Below are 19800 nucleotides of genomic sequence, written 5' to 3' on the forward strand. Positions count from 1 at the left end.
CACAGATATATACATATATATATCACACACACACATATATATACACATATATATACACACACATATATATACATATATATACACAAATATATATACACAAATATATATACACACATATATACACACATATATATACACAGTCAGTATGCAAGCTTTCTAGACCTTTTTCTTACAACGTCCCCTGAGCTATGTTCATGTTCCGTTCTATCTCCTCTGGGATCCTCCAACAACTCTGTTGTATCAGTTAAGATAAAAATGAAAAAGTCTTCAGACGTACCTCTCCACCGTACTGTATACTGATACTCTATGGCTGACTGGGATAGCTTCTGTACATTCATATCTGTTCTATCTCTGCATTCCATGTTTAAAAAGGATGTGTCCTCTATAGTATCAGACCTGACTGAATGGTTAATTGTAGGCATAGACCGATTCATACCATCCAAAAAATTCCAACAAAAACCTACCAGCCAGCCATGGTTCTCCCCAGAATGTGTTGCTGCCATCGTGCACAAAAATCACTTTTTCCATAGCTACCAACGTAATAGATGTACTGAGACTAAAGCTGCTTTCAGGACCACCAGCAACCACTGTAAAAGAGTAATAAAAAACGCAAGAGAGCTATATGCCCAGTCTGTTAAATCCAAAGTAGCTGAGCAGCAACTTGGTTCCCACCAGTTTTGGCAAATAACAAATAGGATCCTGAACAAAAGCGTGCTTTTTATCCCAACGGATATATATATATATCAATGGACCAGAGGTCATCTCGCCAGCATCAGACAAGATCAAACTATTTGCTAAGAACTTTACAACGAAGGCCATCAACTCCCCGTATTTCCTCCTATAACACACAATACGCAAGGTAACACAAATATCTATGTGTGGGTCGCCAAGCTAATCAAGAACTTTGATTCCAGTAAAGCAACTGGCCCTGACGGCATTCCAATTATAGTGTTAAAAAAGACTATTGGGCTGATCTATCTAAAATTTTGTATGAATCTTTTTTATGATAGGGTGCTGTGAACCAAGTATTATGATATCCGTTCGATGCACAGTTAGAAATGGGTGGGATTAATAAGGATTAATAATAATTAGTATTAAATGTCAAAATGAGCACAGATTCAACCATATTTAATCATCAATTTGACATAAAACATTTATTCTATGTTAACAGGTTATACCTTTTGAATGGGTATAAAAGTCTAATATATATATATATATATATATATATATATATATATATTTTACACTACACTTTATATAGTACACTCCTCCTTTATCTTAGAATTCAATAGACTTTCCCCTAGCAACATCAAAAAAGTTATTTATTTCGTTCCTGATGACTCCCTCGCAAGATGCCGCAAACCCATTATGTTACCTAGCACCTTCTCTACTCTTCTGATGAGAAGCATTAGGCTTCGAAATACTTTGGTAGAAAGAGTCCCCTTTATCTCCCAACTAAATCTATGTATATCCTTATAAATGACTCATTCTATATATTCCAATATATAATCTTTTGTGAATTCATTTTCCACTCCTATTGTGCAAATAACATTTAAACTGAAAACAGTAATCTGATTAATATAAATTATAAATCCTCATCTCAAAAATTCTGAAACGTAATGTTGTTTAATTCTTTCCATCTCTTTTTCATTTTACACTTTTCCAATGTTTTCAAAGTTTTTTTTTATATTTTTTAGCTCATTCTACTGTTTTTACCATTCAGTGGGTCACTTGTTTCTAAAAAAATTGTGTCCTGTAAATAACTCATAAAACAATCTTTTAACACTTAAGCATGTGAGGTTTTACTGTTTTTAACACTTAAGCATGTGAGGTTTTACTGTTTATGTAGAATAAATTACATCACAATTGACTCCTGCTGATTCTCTTTTTGTTCAATTTAGCCTGGAATAGATTAGATAACTCGAAGATCACACTCTGTAATAGTGTTTATAGAGAAGAATGAGACTAGCAACATCACATCTATGTGGGTGGGGGTGCAGAGAATTTAATACTGTAAATACGATTTTTATTTATTTTTTTATGTATATTTGGTATTGTGTTAAAAAAAATTCAACTTTTTTTTTCTGTTTATTAAAAAAAGGTTTTATTTTTGGCAAATATCTTTTGAAGTTTTGCTAAAAAGTAAATCTCGATTTCAAATAATTTTTATGGCTAAATATTTTGACTAAATCCGTTTTATTGTTTACATGCGAAGATTGTTTGAATATAGGATTAGCAGCAGCCAGTAGTTATGCCTCATTGTCCGGTGTCACAGCTTGCTTGAATGACATGTCTGAATCTCATATGGATGGAGAATCAGCTGAAGCCAGTTGTTGTGCCTTTTTTGTGCCTTAATCTGTTGTACATAAATAGTAACCCATGTAAAAATGTGCTAAGGATAAAAAAAAAACAATATAAATGACTTTCCAAATTCTTTTCCAATTTCAAACGTCCACAAAGTAATTTATACTTTTTTCTTTCATCTATTAACAAAAAATTTTCTTTCATCTATTAACAAAAGATTAAATTTGGAATTGTTTAGAAAGAAACAGATATGCATTCTAATGGATTAAATGCAAATAGTTTTCAAAGCTTTCAGTTTTTTAATACCTGAGGATTTGCTAAGACTTTTAAAGTCAATTTAAATCGCTTTCTACTGCACTCTTTAAATGATTTCAAACTCTAAAGGATTGTATGAGTACTGTTGTCATATTTGGGATGGTGAACCTTTGTTCCATTTGAAGGTTCTTGATAAGATGCAGAAACGTATCTGTAATTTGATATAAGTCTGTGTTTTCCTTTGTTTATTGGTTTTATTTCATTTTTTAGTTGTGTTTTTGTTTTTGTTTAGTTGTGTTTTATTTTATTGTTTTATTTTTATTTTTAGTTGTGTTTTATTTTATTTTTTAGTTGTTTTATTTTATTTTATTTTAGTTGTGTGTTATTTTAATTTTAGTTTTGTTTTTTTAATTTAATTTTATTTTTTATTTTTTTTAGTTGTTATATTTATTTTTTAGTTGTTTTATTTTTAGTTTCATTTTAGTTTTATTTTATTTTTTTTAGTTGTGTTTTATTTTATTTTTATACTTGTGAGCCAGTGCCTCCCAACCGTTGACATTGAGAGATACAGCCATGACAAGAAAAGACAAAGGACCGCAGCATACAATGTTGGAGTTGGCAGCAATGTTATCCAGCATAGAACACATAGTCTCACACCATCATCACAATTCCTGAGTCTGAAATAAAATCAAATGCTACCACGCTACGCACATGGATAGACAAGTATAAAAAATAGAATTAAATAAAATCGAAAAAACACAAACTCCATATTCTTCAAATATCAGTCTAATCGCTAACGTTCACATCTTAGTTTTTCTGTCGAGAATGAGTTCATCAGTTGACGTCAGCTCATTTCGATCTGCTCTGAGCCACAACTTGTGTTCAACTGTGTCAAACTCAGAATTGTCGTTAACCGTCATAAACCCAAAATTCTTCCCTACCATTGTAAAATGTCATAAAACCAACCACCACACCTAAAACTAACTCTAAAATATATCGACTGATCCTTTGTTCATCCCTTTTGTCCAAAATCACTGTCACACCTTCATCAACAATCCCATTTTTGCTTTCTTTTGTGTTCCTATCTTAACAACTTCCTATACCTTTGTTCTGCTGCTAAACCTAGTTCCTTTTATTTTTCTTATATTTCTTATTCTCCTTCATCCCTACTTCCGAACACTTTGCAGGGGGGGGCATCAGTAGTATCACAAGTCCAAGATGGACGATACAAATAAAAAGGTGCAGCTACATGTTTTCCCAAGTTAAACAGAGGAGACAAAATTTGAAAGCCATGAAATAAGGCAAACGCCACTAAAGCATACACATGTATTGCAACTATATGTTAGGTAATCGCCGGGCAACGCCGAGTATAAAGCATTTATTCAGTTATTGGTTTATCTATCTATCTGTCTATCTAATTGTCTATCTGTCTAGCAAAGTAAACAACAGATTGAATCATGGCAAAGAATAAGTTGAGCGAGCATGCAGGTGCAAAAAGGTTTAAAGGATAATGTTGTGACAAGTATCAAACTTGGATGACCGATCAAGTTGCACTGGAAAGTATCTGAATAAGGGTCTGGAAGTGACATGTCAGGGGTTCCAGTTTGAATAAGCTGAGTTAATTTGAGAGAGTTGGTTTTTGAGACAATAAGGCGGCGACGATGGAGGCAGGGAAACCACAAGCCAAAGATCATCATTCATTACAGTTCTGCTGTGACAAAATACCTGGGAGTGAATGAAGGATATATATTTTAAAACATACAGTGTCTTGTCTGTTTTAAAGTGTTTCCTTCAAACAGAACCCAACTCCCCCAGGAGGAACAGCAGAATGTTGTCATGTTTTGTGTATTATAAATGTATTGCGAACTATATGTTCTCACACACACACACACACGGCCCATTAAAATAAGCATTAAGGTCACGAGAACAACAATTAAATAAAGCAGTTAAATACACAAATAGACACACAGTAAGCGACACACGCTTTATAACGTATGCACTGCATTAAACACGCAGCATTTAAATTTTTTGTTTCTTTGCAGGTCTTTCCTCTCAGTTTCTACAAATGTCGGAGAACCAGAGAAAATTTACTGTAAGTAAAAACATTTTTCTTGAACAATTATATTATTATATTAATTCTGAAGAGTTATTGTGTATTTCCTTACGGTTTTTTTCTATATACTTTCGTTAAATATCTAGGCTGCGTGTACCCAGAAATCATTTTGACAAAAGCATGCACCTGGCGACAAATGTAAGAAGCAGTAAAATAATTATCAAATGTACACGAAAGGTTAATTTCAATAAAAATTATGAATCTGGCATTTTGTTTGATTACCTAGATTGTGTGTTAAAATCATTTTGACAAAAGTGTTGCACTTTTTCTTCTATTTTTTAACAATGGAGGTCACCAGTTGTCAAGGCACAAAGGCCACTCAAGGATAAGAATTAATGAGTGTACAGTGGTTACTGAGACAACAGCGTAGTGATTGTTGGTGGTCGAAATCTAGTAGAATGTTATTTAATGAGACGGTTCACCAAAAACTTGCTGGTATTGGACTTGAAGATGATCATATTGTAATCAGCTAGAAAGCAGGCAAGTGGAACAGCATTAGGTGAGCAGTTCCAGGAAAAAAACTTTGTTCATGGAACTTTTGCCCATTTTTAACAAGCAAAATTTGTATATATATCGAGCAGAGGTATTTCGGACGATGTCAAAACATCGTTAAACTCACTACTCGTTCAAGCAGCCGCCAATAGCGTAATGGTTAGGAGCCTTGACTGCCATACAAACGGTTGGGTTTCAATCCTGGCTTGAGGTAGTTGCCTGTCTAGCCGCACTGATGAGCTGTGAAACAGCGAAACAGTACTGTATGTGGATTACTATATATATATATATATATATATATATATATATCAGATGGGATTAAAGAATATATATAGATTCTTTATATAAACTTATCAAGATATAAGAAGCTCAACATATGGGGTGAATCATAAATATAGAAAGAAATTATGAAACAAATCCTTAGGTTTCAAAATGCCTAGGTATAAAAAGCATCTATAATCCTTTTTTCCTTTAACTTAACCACCTTTAATTTAGCAGATTAAGTCTTTCAGGCCATTATAACTACCATGTAATTGGAAGGCAATTAATTACCTATGAATGCTGTTTTTGGCAGGCTTTCACAAAAAGAAACATCTGCATATAATATATATTGTAGGGAAAATTGAGGTGGACTGCTAAGGGTGGCATGTGCGAACTTGAAACCTGACCGACAGGACACAAAAAGTGACAAATCATCAGGTTCGATCGCGTCTTAATTTGCATGAATGAGACACTATAAAGCCGGCAGTGAAGAGATCGGGAACGAGTTGAGTTCTCGAGAATGGGACTGAACGTGTTAGAGTGGAGAATATTGCCAAGAATCCAGTCTAGGGTTTTTTTTCTATTAGAAGCTATTTCAGCTTTAAATATGGGGCCGATGCGGCTGAAATGAAATGGGAAATTTTAAATGATTTGCGTCGAACCTGGAAAATTAAAAGTTGCGTTAAAAATTGAAAAGCATTGTCAAAGAGAGAATTGAATGAGTCATGTCAAACTGCGAAGGTTGAAGATATGATCAAGTGAGTCAAACTTTCTTGTCTTTTGTTTGTTATTTCCAGTAGGATTCGTTTGATTTCTTTAACTATCGTCGTCAAATGAACGTGTTAAAATGCGATTTGGATGACTTGTGTGCATTAAAGTCGTCATTTCTCAACAAGGAATTTAAAATGAAATCCTGTTGTGTTTAAAAGAAAAAAGGTGTCGTTTTTAAATGAAAATTATTTTATGAAAGTACAATTCGAGTCGGATTTTATTGTTTGAAAAAAAAGTCGTCGCTGTTAAAAGAACTTAAAATGCAATTTGGACGACTTGTGTGCATTAAATTCGTTTTTCACTGAGGAATTTAAAATGAAATCCTGTTGTGTTTAAAAGAAAAAAGGTGTCATTTTTAAATGAAAATTATTTTATGAAAGTACAATTCGAATTGATTTTATTGTGTTAGAAAAAAGTTGTTGCTGTTAAAAGAACTTAAAATGTGATTCGGACAACTTGTATGTATTTAAAGTTATTTTTCAATGCAGAATTTAAAATTAAATCGTGTTGCTGGAGAAAGAAAAAAAAAAGGGTGTCGTTTTTGAACAAAAGAGTTATTTTACTGAGAGTACAATTCAGGTCGGATTTTTTTTTGTTTTGTTTTTGAAAAAAAAAAAGTCGTCGTTGTTAAAAGAACTTACAATGCAATTCAATTGACTTGTATGTAAAGTCGTTTTTAAATGAGAAATTTAAAAATTAATTTCTGTGTCTGGTCGTGGGCTAGCTGTGTCTAGCCAAGTATGGAGGGCTAGCTGTGTCTAGCCAAGTATGGAGGGCTAGCTGTGTCTAGCCGAGTAGCCCCACTTTTGCTAAGGAGTATCTGACAAAGACAGATACTACTTCCCTACCCAGTTTATGATCATGAGATCAGGGGGGGAGTGTAAGGAAAATTGTGGTTTAACTGCAATCATGGAGGCGGACTGCTAAGGGTAACATGTGCGAACTCAAAACATGACCGATGGGACACGAAAGGCGACAAATCATCAGGTTCGATCGCGTCTTAATTTGCATGAATGAGACAATATAAGGCTGGCAGTGAAGAGATCGGGAACGAGTTGGGTCGAGTGGAGTTCTCAAGAATGAGACTGAACGTGTTAGAGTGGAGAATGTTGCCAAGAATCCAGTCCAGGGTTTTTTTTCTATTAGAATATATATATATATATATTGTAGCTTTCAAATCTTGTATCATCTATCAAACTCTGGCAAACATATGTATTTTTATTAGTATCATTTGTTTTTATACTCGGCCCTGAATTGGAGATCACTGTCAAGATTCAGGATGGTATTATACCACAAAACACATATCACAATAATCCCCACTATTCTATTCGGAGGGAATAACTGAGAGTATAGTATCATGATAAACGAGCATATACTATACTACCCCCATCCAAATGAGGAGATAATGCTTGGGACTATGGTATCATGATTATGAATATATATTAGATTAATCTTCATCCTCAATTAAGCACTAAATGATAGTAATATAGTTTCAACTTCAGACAAACAGATATCATATCTCTATTAATGAAAATTATTGTTGAGAAAAACTTTGTCACAAAAAAAGAGTTTCATTATTTTTAAAACATGAATCTTATTTACACAAACACGCAGTCCCCATTATATTCTTTACTTTATTTTTTAAATCATTACTATTTTTTCTTCTTGTAGATTTGTGTCGAGGGCAACATTGGTGCTGGAAAGTCTCATATGCTTGATTATTTTAAACACGAACCTGGCGTTGAGGTAAGATTCATTTTACAAAAGAGGGTAACGTCTTTCATACAAAAACTACTTCACAATAAGCTGTAGTGAAATTGGTACATCATTTGATTGTAAAGTAATGTCAGAACCGAATTTTATGGATAAAAAACGGATAAGGCTTTTGACTGTCTCCAAGAACGCAGTTTTACTTATAGAGTAAGCATCAATCACTTTCAAACTAAAAACAAAAATAAATGTATTATGAAGTTGATCTGAAAAATAGCAGACTGGAGCGGATTAGATATGTGAGATGAGGATGAGAAGTGGATTGTTTCATTATTGAACGTTTCGCAGTTTGAATTGTTCAAACTATTGTTCTCATCTTGGGTGTTATTCTTTTTTTTTTACAAGGGAATCTCCACTTATCAAGACCCAGAGGCCACTCAAGGATAAGGGTTAAAGAGTATACATTGGTCAAAAGGACAATATCATAGTAATCGTTAGAAGTGTAAATTTGGTAAAATTGGATTCTTTTGTCTTTTATTTGTATATATATATATATATATATATATATATATATATTTATATTGTCTTTATTTTTCTTGTATCGCAAACTTTCTCTTGTCTTAAGTTGAAATTCGTACCCCCCCCCCTCATCAAACGAGTAAAATACTGTTTATTTTCTCTATAATTCAGCTGAAATGTTACTTCAATGCTCTGAACAAATGAAAACAAGAGTAAGAATTGCTTAGGCAAAGAAAATTTCTGAATTTATCACAAACAGGGATTTATTTTTCTACAGTAGAAGATAGAGGAAGTAATATACTTAATATCTACAATTCCTGCATGCTCGATTGTATTAAAAATGTGGCCTTCTTGCTATCTATATCAAACCACTGAATATAGCTTATATCTTACTCGCAATCAGGGTTGTGGAGTCGGATGGTGAAAGTCCGACTCTGACTCCTTGAATTCCTAGAATTCCGACTCCGACTCCTTTGATATCTTAAACTCCGACTCCTTGATCCCAATGTTGAAATCTAATATGCAGATGCATATACCAACCTCCCACACCTATTCAGCATTTTATAATTACTTTTCATGTATATCATTTTTTATGTTTAACATTCACTTGTATCAGAAATATACTCACATATACACTCTACCAGCTTTATTTATTTAACGTTAACTCCTAACAAGGCATATCACCACTTTGACGAAAAAAGCTAATTTTTGAGACCATGTCTAGGAAAGATTAGCAAGATGTCAGGTTATGTTACATTTAATCTTTTTCTGCATATCAGTACGACCAGGAAAGCAGGTAGCAGGAAGGGAATTCCAAAGTCTAGCTGTTCAAGGGAAGAAACTATTAGAATAGAAAGCTTTTTGGTATCTAGGGACCTCGACAGTGAAGGGGTGAGATCTTATTGCTAAACGGGTTTGTTGGGGTACAAGTGCAACGAGTTCATCAGAACACATTCCATTAAAACATGCACAAAGATGCAACATTGTGACGATGGGACAAGAGCTGGAGCTTAGTTGATAAAGTGGGACAGATTAGATTGACAACTTTTTTTGGAACCTATCCAAGATGGAACCTATCCAGATGTGGCAACGACACTCCATGCATGAGTGAATGTTGGCCTTGTAGAGATACAGGATACACTCAGGTGTGAGTAGTCTTCCAGCTCAGTAGAGGGAACCCACCATTTTTGCAGCAGTCTTTGCAATGTCCTCTATGTATTTGTTCCAGTTCATATTGCCCACAAAGTAAAATATGGTAAAATAGTCCCAAAAAAAGGAGTTTGAAGGTAGTATTCTCAGGTAGGGTATTATTTTTCATCGATATAGGCTGTTCGAGAGGTGTCTTGTAATTGTTAAAGGAGAGCAGCTTAGTTTTCCTAACATTAAATGTTACCATCCATTTGCGTCCCCACTCGATTATGTTTTGGAGGTCATTTTCTAATCATTTTGCCATTGTCTTAGATTTATGTACATCTGTTCTTCCCTAATGCATGTTATAGAGCATTGTATCATCAGCAAATATACCCATCTTGGACACAATATTATCAAGGAGGTCGTTTTTGAATATCAGGAATAAAAATGGTTCAAGGATCGACCCTTGAGACACTCCTGCATTAATGTTATGCTGCTTGGATGTATGTCCATCAATGACAACCTGTATGCTTCTATTGTCTAAGATGGATCTAATTATATTTAGTATACGCCCACTTATAACATACGATTTAATTCTCATTAGCAGTCCTTTGTCAAAGAATTTGGATGTATCAAAGGCTACAGCTGTGGCTCCACCCGCTTTATCCAATACATGGTAAATGCATTCACAGATAAATGTTAAAATATATGCAGTAGAACGACATTGCCTGAATCCATAATGTTTGTCAGAGAGAAGATTTGCTTTTGCGAGGTGGTGAACTAGTGCTTGATTAATTAAGGTCTCAAAGATTTTAGTGAAGAGGGGAAGAGATTAATGGGCGATAATTGAGAGTCTGTTCTTTCATCAGAATTCCTGTATATTGGTACCACAGAGGCCATCTTCCAGTTATTAAGGAAGCAAGATTCAGCAAGGCATTTATTGGAGAGCTTGGAAAGTATAGGGGCTAGCTCAGTTAAACATTTCTTAATTAGTATAACAGAGATAAGATCAGGCCCACACGCTTTTCAGGTTTCTAAGTTTTTTATGATATCGCAGACATGAGAACGGGTGATTTTTACATGTGGCTTTAGTCCACGTAAGGAAATTTGGAAAGGAGTTGTTTGTTGGGTCTAAAGTGAAGTTAGAGGCAATCGCCAGGACAGCAGTTCCACCTTTTCTATTACCGTGCATGCAACCTTCTGGTTGTTGTTCAGTGGAGGAATTACTGATTGTCCTTTATTCACTACACTAGTATGGATTTTTCCGAAATGAAGAGTTTTTATCTTTGGCGATTCTATGCGTTCCCTGATTATTTCAGCACGCTTTGTTTTGACTGTCACTATTTCTCCCTTACAATGATTTCTAGCATCTACGAATTTTGCCTATTTGTATTTGATTTATGACGTACAAACTGGAAGAATGCATGCTGTTTTTATGCCATAGTGAACCATGGGGGTTAGTGGGGTTTTCTATAATACTTCTGTGTGGGAACATGTGCTTCAATTCTCGCTTTGCACCATTCAGTTATCTCATTGGCACATTGTTCAGCAGGAAGAGAGACGATATCGGTCCATGGAAACATTACTGTCTATGTGAGGGAATGGGCTATAGAGAAGCTATTAGTGGAGCGTCCAGCTGCATCTGTGTAATCTGAGAAACCAAGCCAATTTTTATGGTGGACATTAAAGTCACCAAACGCATGTATTTGGACATTACTATCTAAGGAGAGTGCTGCATCTATACTATCAAAGACATGATCGATTAGGGTACAATCCTGACTTGATAAAAAAACAACAGAGAAAATATAAGTAACAAACGCGGTGATGATATGTTAGTCGAAAGCACATAAAGCCTGGTCATCAGATTCAAGATTTTTCTCTCTAGTTTAAGGAAGGGTGCTATGAATATAGATTCTAAGTGCGTGCATACATCTATCGGAGTCCTTACAGCAAAGAGGGAAGTGTCCTGTAATGTAAAAGCAGTTGGAGGGGATTGAAGAGTGTAAGTTTATTTCACTTAATGCTAAGATATCCGGGGAGTTTACTAAAAGGTAAGATATATCTATATTACCTCTAAACCCACGGATATTTGTGAAAGTGAGCCTCAAGAGCAGATGCAAATTGGTTTTGTCTGGTTTTGTCGTGATTTTTTTTTGGGGGGGGGGTGTAATTTAATTATGTTTTTGTTTAATGTTAGGTTAGGGGAAGAGTGTTGAGCAAAGTGAGCCTGTTTTGATGCCAAGTATACATACGCAGTGGTCCATTAGCCAAGTCCAGTCTAGAATGTGTGGTTTCATGAAAACCAACCAGATATAGCAGCAGAGTCTCTTTCCATGCACGACATGGCACTACAACTATCCTGATATTATACATCTGATGATAGTGCAGCCAGTCTAAGCGTTACCAAAGAGTTAGGGCACCTGTACTGTCAGTCAGAAACAGCAGCAAGACAAACTGTCAATCAATTACTCTCAACCTCTCAGACAAGACAAGTCTAGTGAGCACAAGTGGCATGCAAGCAAATTTTCTCAGTTTCTGAGGGAAAAAGAAATTTAAAATAAGGAATAGAAGAATGGAGTTCAATGTCCTAGTTAGGAAATAAGGCCAAGCATTGGGTGATTCTGGTGAGTCCCTGGTATTGTACCTCTGGCCTGACTAATAGGCAAAGAAGGAGTGTGAAAGCCAGCGATATAAAGAGCCTATCTACTCCTTAAGTAAGTTACGTTTGCAAGCCAGGAATTTGTTTGAGTCACCAGCTCCAAGAAGTCAAACATGACTGAGGAGCCCTCCCCCACTTTCTGTTTTGTTATCAGAATTTTCTTTCTCTTAGATGGATGATCTGACAAGATCTATGTGTCCATCACACCGAGAGGGTTAACCATGTGCCTGGTTTCTATACCAGCTATTTCTACGCCCCCGCATGGATGAAGATATTGAGTATTTTCCTTGAGGCTTGCATTTACTAACATCCGTGGGTTTAGAACTAATTTTGATGATGTAGAAGCATTTCTCCTAGCAAACACCCCGGATATCTTAGCACTAAGTGAGACTAACCTACACTCCTCCATCTTCTCTAACCACTTTAACATGCCTGGATATCCCCCACTCTACCGTAAGGACTCTGACAGACACATGCATGGACTTGGAATCTATATTTGTAACACCCTCCCTCTTACTAGAGAAACAAACCTAAAATCAGACGATCAAGCCTTAACATGCAACATAACATTTAGCTACTTTTATTTTCTCTCCCACTCTCCCTCAACCCAGAACTGCACCCTAATAAACAAAGTCTCTGACAGCATAAATACAGCAATCTCCCTCGACACTAGCGCACAATTGCATGTATTTGGTGATTTCAATGTTCACCACAGTAACTGGCTTGGATTCTCTAATTACACAGACGCAGCTGGTACCACAACACATAGCTTCTCTATATCTCATTCCTTATCACAGACGGTTACATTTCCAACCCATTTCCCAGACCAGCAAGAACAACACGCATCACTTCTAGATCTCTTTCTGACCATAGTTCCCAATGATTGTATAATGAATGCCTACAGTCCACGTGGGAACGCTGATCATGCAGTGATAATGGTTGAAATCTGCCTAAACTCTAGAGCCAAAACTGAAGAGCCACTGCTCAAAACAATGAGATATTATAAAAAGGCTAACTGGGAAGCCATCAGGGATGCCCCATGGGGAAATTTTATAGCAAGCTCCACTCTCCCCAATGGTTTACTTGTGCAGCTGCCATTGCGCAACGGCAGCATACGTACCACAGATTTAACCAACATAAGTCCAGTTCAAACAGATGGAAGTATATAGAAACTAACTGTAAGAAAGAAATAGTGACAGCTAAGAGAGAATTTACTGAAACCACCAAAAAACGCATCAAAGCTCAGAAATTAGGAACCCATGATTTTTGGAAAATCTACAACAGGGAAATAGAAGGCTAACACGCTTGCCAATCGGTTTGCCTCCAACTCCACACTTGACCCTGCTAACTACCCCCTCCCTAACTTTCCTTTGCGGAGAGACATCACACTAGATGATCTGGAAACCACCCCTTCTCAGGTGCATGCTATCATAAAAAATTTTTACACTTCAAAAGCATGTGGACCTGATCTCATCCCGGCTGTGCTATTAAAAAAGTGCTTCGCTGAAGTAGCTCCAGTTCTCTCCAAACTTTACAACAAATGCCTTAAAGAATCTTGCTTTCCTGACTGCTGGAAAACCGCTTCTGTGGTACCAGTTTACAAGAATTCTGCCGAAATAACTGACCCATTAAATTATTGCCCCATTAGCCTCCTTCCACTTTTCGCCAAAATATTTGAGTCCATAATTAACCAAGCCCTAGTCCATCACCTTACAGATGCTAAACTTCTGACCGACCAACAATATGGATTTAGGCAAGTCCGTTCCACAGCAGACATCCTAACTGTAATCTCTGAACGTATATACCATTCACTGGACAAAGCAGGAGGGTAGAGCGGTAGCTCTAGATATATCTAAGGCTTTTGACAGGGTATGGCATGAAGGTCTTCTCAGGAAAATAAGATCATACGGTATCACTGGACAAATACTCAACATAATTAAATCTTTCCTAGATAATAGAAAAATCCAGGTTGTCCTCGACGGTCGTACATCTAAACAATATGATATAAATGCGGGAGTGCCTCAGGCATCTATCCTTGGACCTTTATTATTCCTAATATTCATAAATGACCTCCCTGACAAAATTGTATCTGAAATGGGTATATATGCTGATGACACCACACTCTATAACAGACACGACAGGAAATCAAATGAACACATATCTAAGGAAATGCCAAAAACACTAGAGGATGACCTCCAATCTGTAGTAGAATGAGGACAAAAATGGATGGTCACATTCAATACTGCCAAGACTAAACTTGTTTCCTTCAATAATTACAAGAAACCTTCTCTACCACCAATAGCAATGGCCAAAGACTCATTATCTGAAAGTACTTCTTTTAAACCCCTCGGCCTAACATTCACTGGAAACATGAGTTGGAAAAATTACATTGAGAGCATTGCCAGGACCGCTGCGAAGAAGGTAGGCTCTCTTTACCGTGCTAGAAAGCTACTAATGCCCGAAAGTACCCTGTGCCTCTATAAGGCCACTATTCGCCCATGTATGGAGTATTGTTGTCATATTTGGGTTGATGAATCGCTATTAATCTCTTGCTCCTAGACAAGGTTCAAAAGAGAGTCTCCAACCTGATAGGTCCAGAACTGTCATCTAAGCTTCAGCCTCTGTCCCATCGACGAAATGTTGCATCTCTCTGCCTGTTCTACAAGTATTTTAATGGTGAATGCTCTGATGAACTGCAAGCACTTTACCCCCTCGACGTAAATACCCCCGACAAACCTGACAAGCAGCTAAATCGCACCCCTACACAGTAGAGATCCCTAGATGTAAGAGAGCCTTCTACTTAAGTAGTTTCTTCCCCAGAACTGCTAGACTTTAGAATTCCCTTCCGGGTCCCTGCTTCCCCAACTGTACTGACATGCAGAAGGTCAAGTGTAACGTGAACATACAACTCCCTACATAGTACTCCTGTAGCTTAGGTCCCTGATATATCAAAGTGGCAATGTGTCTTGTTTGGGGTGAAAATGTAATAAAAAAAAAAAAATTTTTTTAAACTTAAAAGGAACGGCTCATCAAAAACTTGTTCACATTGGACTTGAAGACGGCCATATTGTAGTCAGCTGGAAAGCAGGTAAACAGAAGAGAATTCCACAGGTGTGCAGTTCTAAGAAAGAAGCTTCTTGCATAGAATCTACTTTTAGGTTTAGGCACAGATAAAGAGTTGGGGAAATTATTGATAGTGTTTTCAGCCAAACGAGTGTTTCTCGTGAATGTTTGGCGAGTGGGGGGCATAGATTGGAGCTCAGACGAGCACTTGCCATGAAAATAATGATAAAACAGAGACAGGCCCGCAACGTCTCTTCTGTGAGAAAGAGGTTGTAGGGAAGAGAAAGGGGCATCCCCCACTAGGCTACGAAGTCTATTTTGAACTCTGTCAAGGCAGGATAAGGTCTTCCTAGCAACTCCTGCCCAGATGTGACAGCAATACTCCATCCTTGGGCATACCTGGCTCTTATACAGGTAGAGTATTGCATCAGCAGGTAGATATCTACTGGATCGATAGAAGGATCCCATCATTTTTTCAGCGACCTTGGCAACAGATTTGATGTACATATTCCATTTTAGATCAGGAGTAAAGGTCAAGCCCAGAAGCTTGTCAAAACATGGAGCCTCTCCGAGACGAGAGCCATTCATTTCAATTAATGCCAGATGGGGATCAGAATGTTGTAAAGATAGAAGCTTGATTTTAGATGCTCGCAGTACATTTCATCCAATGTAACCTCTGACCTTCTGCAGACGCATCTTGTCGAACTCAGGTATCTTTCTGTCAAACTTGCAATTCTGTTCACAAGGACTCATAGATAACGTACAAAGTAAAATTCAATTCTAAATAACACTCTCCTGGAGATTAAAGGTTCAATCCTCAGTGTGGGTGATACTAAGAATACAATTGTGAATTATTTAACATTCTACTCGGTCATGGCTGACAGAATGAGAGCATGCTACCTCCTGTGGGTTAAATAGTTCTGTTTGAAATTCCATGCAGATTTCTAAGTTCAACAGAAATATTGTAGAGTTCGACAAGATACACGTGAAGAATGTTGAAGATTTCATCGACCGAAACATTGTAACAATAACACTCAAGTTGAGAAAAGTAGCCCAAATAATCCAAATAATCAGTCCCATCTCAAAAATTTAAAAGTTTACACGTTTCTTCATTCAAATAAAAAATGTTAATAAGTCACAAAAAAGAATAAAATAAGGAATATCCTTGAAGAGAGGGGGGGGGTATGTTGTAAAGTGTCAAGTGGTATCATTAATCAGAAAATGTTGAATCGAAATCCAAAATATATATTGGACCATTTTTCCTATATTTTGGATCTTGATATATTCAACTATAAATGTGTATTTGACCAATTGTGAATATTTTAAGTTGGATAGCACATAGCGTAAATGTGGTATTGTGGTGATTCTTGAAGAGAAAGTGATGAATAAATGGTTAAAAGAGAGAAAGGACCAATGCTTAGATGAATGGATCAATATGTATCTAGTTAGATCAGAATAGACAAGACTATCAACACTTTTCACACTTTTGAGGACCTTGTGCCTAATGTGTAGTATCTGTTCTTTTAATCAGGGAATGAGAAATCTTTCTAGACCAAGGCATTTAAAAAAATATTTTTAGTGCAATTTTTATAGAGAACTGGATTTTCTCTCCATAAAAAAATGGCTAACTTTTCTCTCAGTTTAAACATTGACTTGAAAGTTGAACGATTGTATTCAATTAAATCACAAATAAATTTCTCTATTTTCCAGATCTACTCCGAACCCATTAAGAAATGGCGAAATGTTCATGGGATCAATGTTTTGGTAAGCATCGTTTCATTATGATTTTTGTGCATTTACCTGGTGTTGCTTTGGTGTCAATTTTGATTATGAATTTATTTTTATATAAAGTTTGGTATTTTTATACATTTATATACTTGTATGTACAGGATTTATACCAAAATTAATTGATCATTATGAATTTTGATAAAATCAAATAGGCTGCCAAACATGTTTGGTTTGCCAGATTTGAGGCCGAGTGGAATACTTTTGCTAATATGGGTAACAACAATTTTTTCTTTACAAAACAATTAAGCCAAATAAATATGAATAAATAATAAATATGAATAAATATTTGAAGATATAAAATGAATAGCTGTTGCATTAAATAATTTAAAACAGGTTGATATACCATAAAAAAACAAAACAAACCAAGCCAAACCATCAATTTCAAGAAAACATGAGAAATCTTTTTGTGGATGAACGAGCTGTCTGTGTTGGCCATATTGTCTGTGTCTAAATATTTATAATTATGCTTATCTCAATAGTCATTCTTGGCCTTTTGGTCAATGTGCCTAAGTTTTTTGTTCATCGTTGATTTTAACTGTATTTTTAGCATGAATAAAAGATTTAATATCTGAAAGTGTAGTATCTGTTCTTCAGATGCTGCACTTCCATTTCTTGTTCTCTTTCGGTGGAGGAGAAATCCTTCACGACTGAGACAATTTTTATTTTTGTACCTTTTCTCCACATTAAAAAACGACCCTGGTGTCTAACTCTGTCCCGTGGGGAGGCATTGTAAATAGGTATATTAGTTTGTAGTTTAGGGCAGGTGTTGAGAGCCATTGGGGCTCAGTACTTAGCCATCTTCTCCCATGTCCCTGGAGTGGCTGCTGTGTTCTGTGTGGGTGTCCCATGGGAGCTTATTTATGCAAGTTATCGACATGAAAACCTGAGTCAACATAAAAAGATAAAATTTCTCTGTTCGTCTCAACCTCCTGCAGGATGTTGGCATGTTTCACTGTGTTTGTTGCAAAGACATAAACGTGATTGCATGCTCCAAATGACAACTATGGGTCCACAAAAAGTGTAGTGATATTTCTGGGAGAGTGGTAGTGTTACATATTAGGAATTCTACGTCAGTGATGATTACTCCCTGAACTCCCAACCAAATAATTTATAACCTGGAAACTGTGACACATACATGTACGTATTTTAAAGGTACTATTGTGATGTGACCGTCCCAAGGAGCGGTAGACCTCTCCATTTGGAAGAGGTTAAGACTCCGGGCAACTACGCTTGTGTTATTTGTTAAGTATTATTGTATGGCCAGGCATCGGCATCCAACCTTGCTGAAAATAATGAATTTTATTTTTTGTGAAACCGACATATAAACTTTATTGTTTGGTGGAAAACTGGCAACATATGTCACCTTGAGAATAGGTAACGGAAATTGAGGTGATGAGCTTGACCTTTGGGCCTGAGAAATCGTCAGATCACAGGCACACCAGGGAATTTACTGGCGATTGGTCTAGGGAGCAACCTACCCTACCCCGATACCTCGGTACATAAGCGAATCCCAATGCCAAAATCAGTTAGTTGGAGCCGAGTTTTGAGCGAATCTAATCCTAATCAAAGAGTTGTCGCCATCCTCTCTTCCCATCCATCACCACCACCAAAACTGAGAGTAATTAAATCTAATTGGGACTCAATAGTGGTTGCTAAAAATCGACAACTGAATGATTGTGTATAAGTGTGTATCATATTTTATATATCTAACTTGAATTAACCACGTAGAATAGAGATATCTGAGTCTGTCTTTCTTTTGCGTGCATGAAAATCTATTCACTTCCAGCGTGATAGTGGCATATCGACCCGAAGGTGAAATCGACTCTGACCAAATCGATCAATGGGTTCTACCTACTGCGCTGAGGGATCTTTCAAAGAATTCCATGTAAAGAACAGGCATGACGTATATGTGACAAGGAGATCCCCATTAGGGATTGCTGAGGATTCACATCTGTTGCCGATCACCCGGAAGGGTCACACTATGGTAGTGATATATATAGATATTAACCTTTAGTTCCAGTCAGTGACATCAACACCTCGATTAACCATCCTATTTTCCAATTCCTTTGTGAACCCCTCATTGTCTTTCTACCAAGCTCATTTCCATTTGAACAACTATTTCCTCTTTTTTTCTTTCCAACACTTGGTGAGGAAGGGTGTGCCTATTAACACAAAAAGTAGCAAGCCTCTTTTCTTATCCTTTTATCTTTGGATTTAATATTTCTCTTTTATTCTTTTAGGATTTGATGTATCAGGACCCTCGACGCTGGGGGCTGACGTTCCAAACGTACGTCCAATTAACAATGTTTCAAACTCATATACAGAAAATAGTAAGTTTTTTTATATTTTTTTTAAATCATTTACGGAATAATATTTTCACTTTCCCCATTTTTCCTCATGGGTTCTCAAATTTTTTTTCAGTTGATTTGTCTGTTACATCCAAGATTTTGATTCTTGTCTAGAAATTCCCGTATATTAAAAATACAAAAATAAAGAAAAATCCGTATGATGTATGTATCCATGAAAAAATATAAATATCATATTCCAAAAAAAAGAAAAAGTCATTTTTAAGCAATTAATGGGATTTCGTAGGAATTACAACATACAACGTAATAAGTCGAATTTCTGGGAGACGATTTTCAGGTTATTTTTTTTGGTCGACCTATATATAGTTAATGTTTTTTGGTCGACCTATACATAGGTAATGTTTTTTGGTCGATCTATACATAGGTCA

General features: G+C 36.2%; 1 protein-coding gene across 3 annotated transcripts in view; it reads left to right on the forward strand.

Annotated features, from left to right (window-relative positions):
* LOC145268772 (thymidine kinase 2, mitochondrial-like) overlaps positions 1 to 19800 on the forward strand; it is a 121177-nt gene that overhangs the window by 77289 nt on the left and 24088 nt on the right. For all 3 annotated transcript variants that reach the window (XM_080124378.1, XM_080124379.1, XM_080124377.1), the window contains exons 2-5: positions 4602 to 4651; positions 7868 to 7942; positions 16989 to 17042; positions 19307 to 19396. In XM_080124378.1, coding sequence (XP_079980504.1) covers positions 4625 to 4651; positions 7868 to 7942; positions 16989 to 17042; positions 19307 to 19396 — 246 coding nt within the window. In that variant the 5' untranslated portion in view covers positions 4602 to 4624. The remainder of the gene's footprint in view (positions 1 to 4601; positions 4652 to 7867; positions 7943 to 16988; positions 17043 to 19306; positions 19397 to 19800) is intronic.

The sequence above is a fragment of the Euprymna scolopes genome, chromosome 44 (assembly GCF_053919585.1).
Source record: "Euprymna scolopes isolate OS-2025 chromosome 44, ASM5391958v1, whole genome shotgun sequence".
NCBI lineage: Eukaryota > Metazoa > Mollusca > Cephalopoda > Sepiida > Sepiolidae > Euprymna > Euprymna scolopes.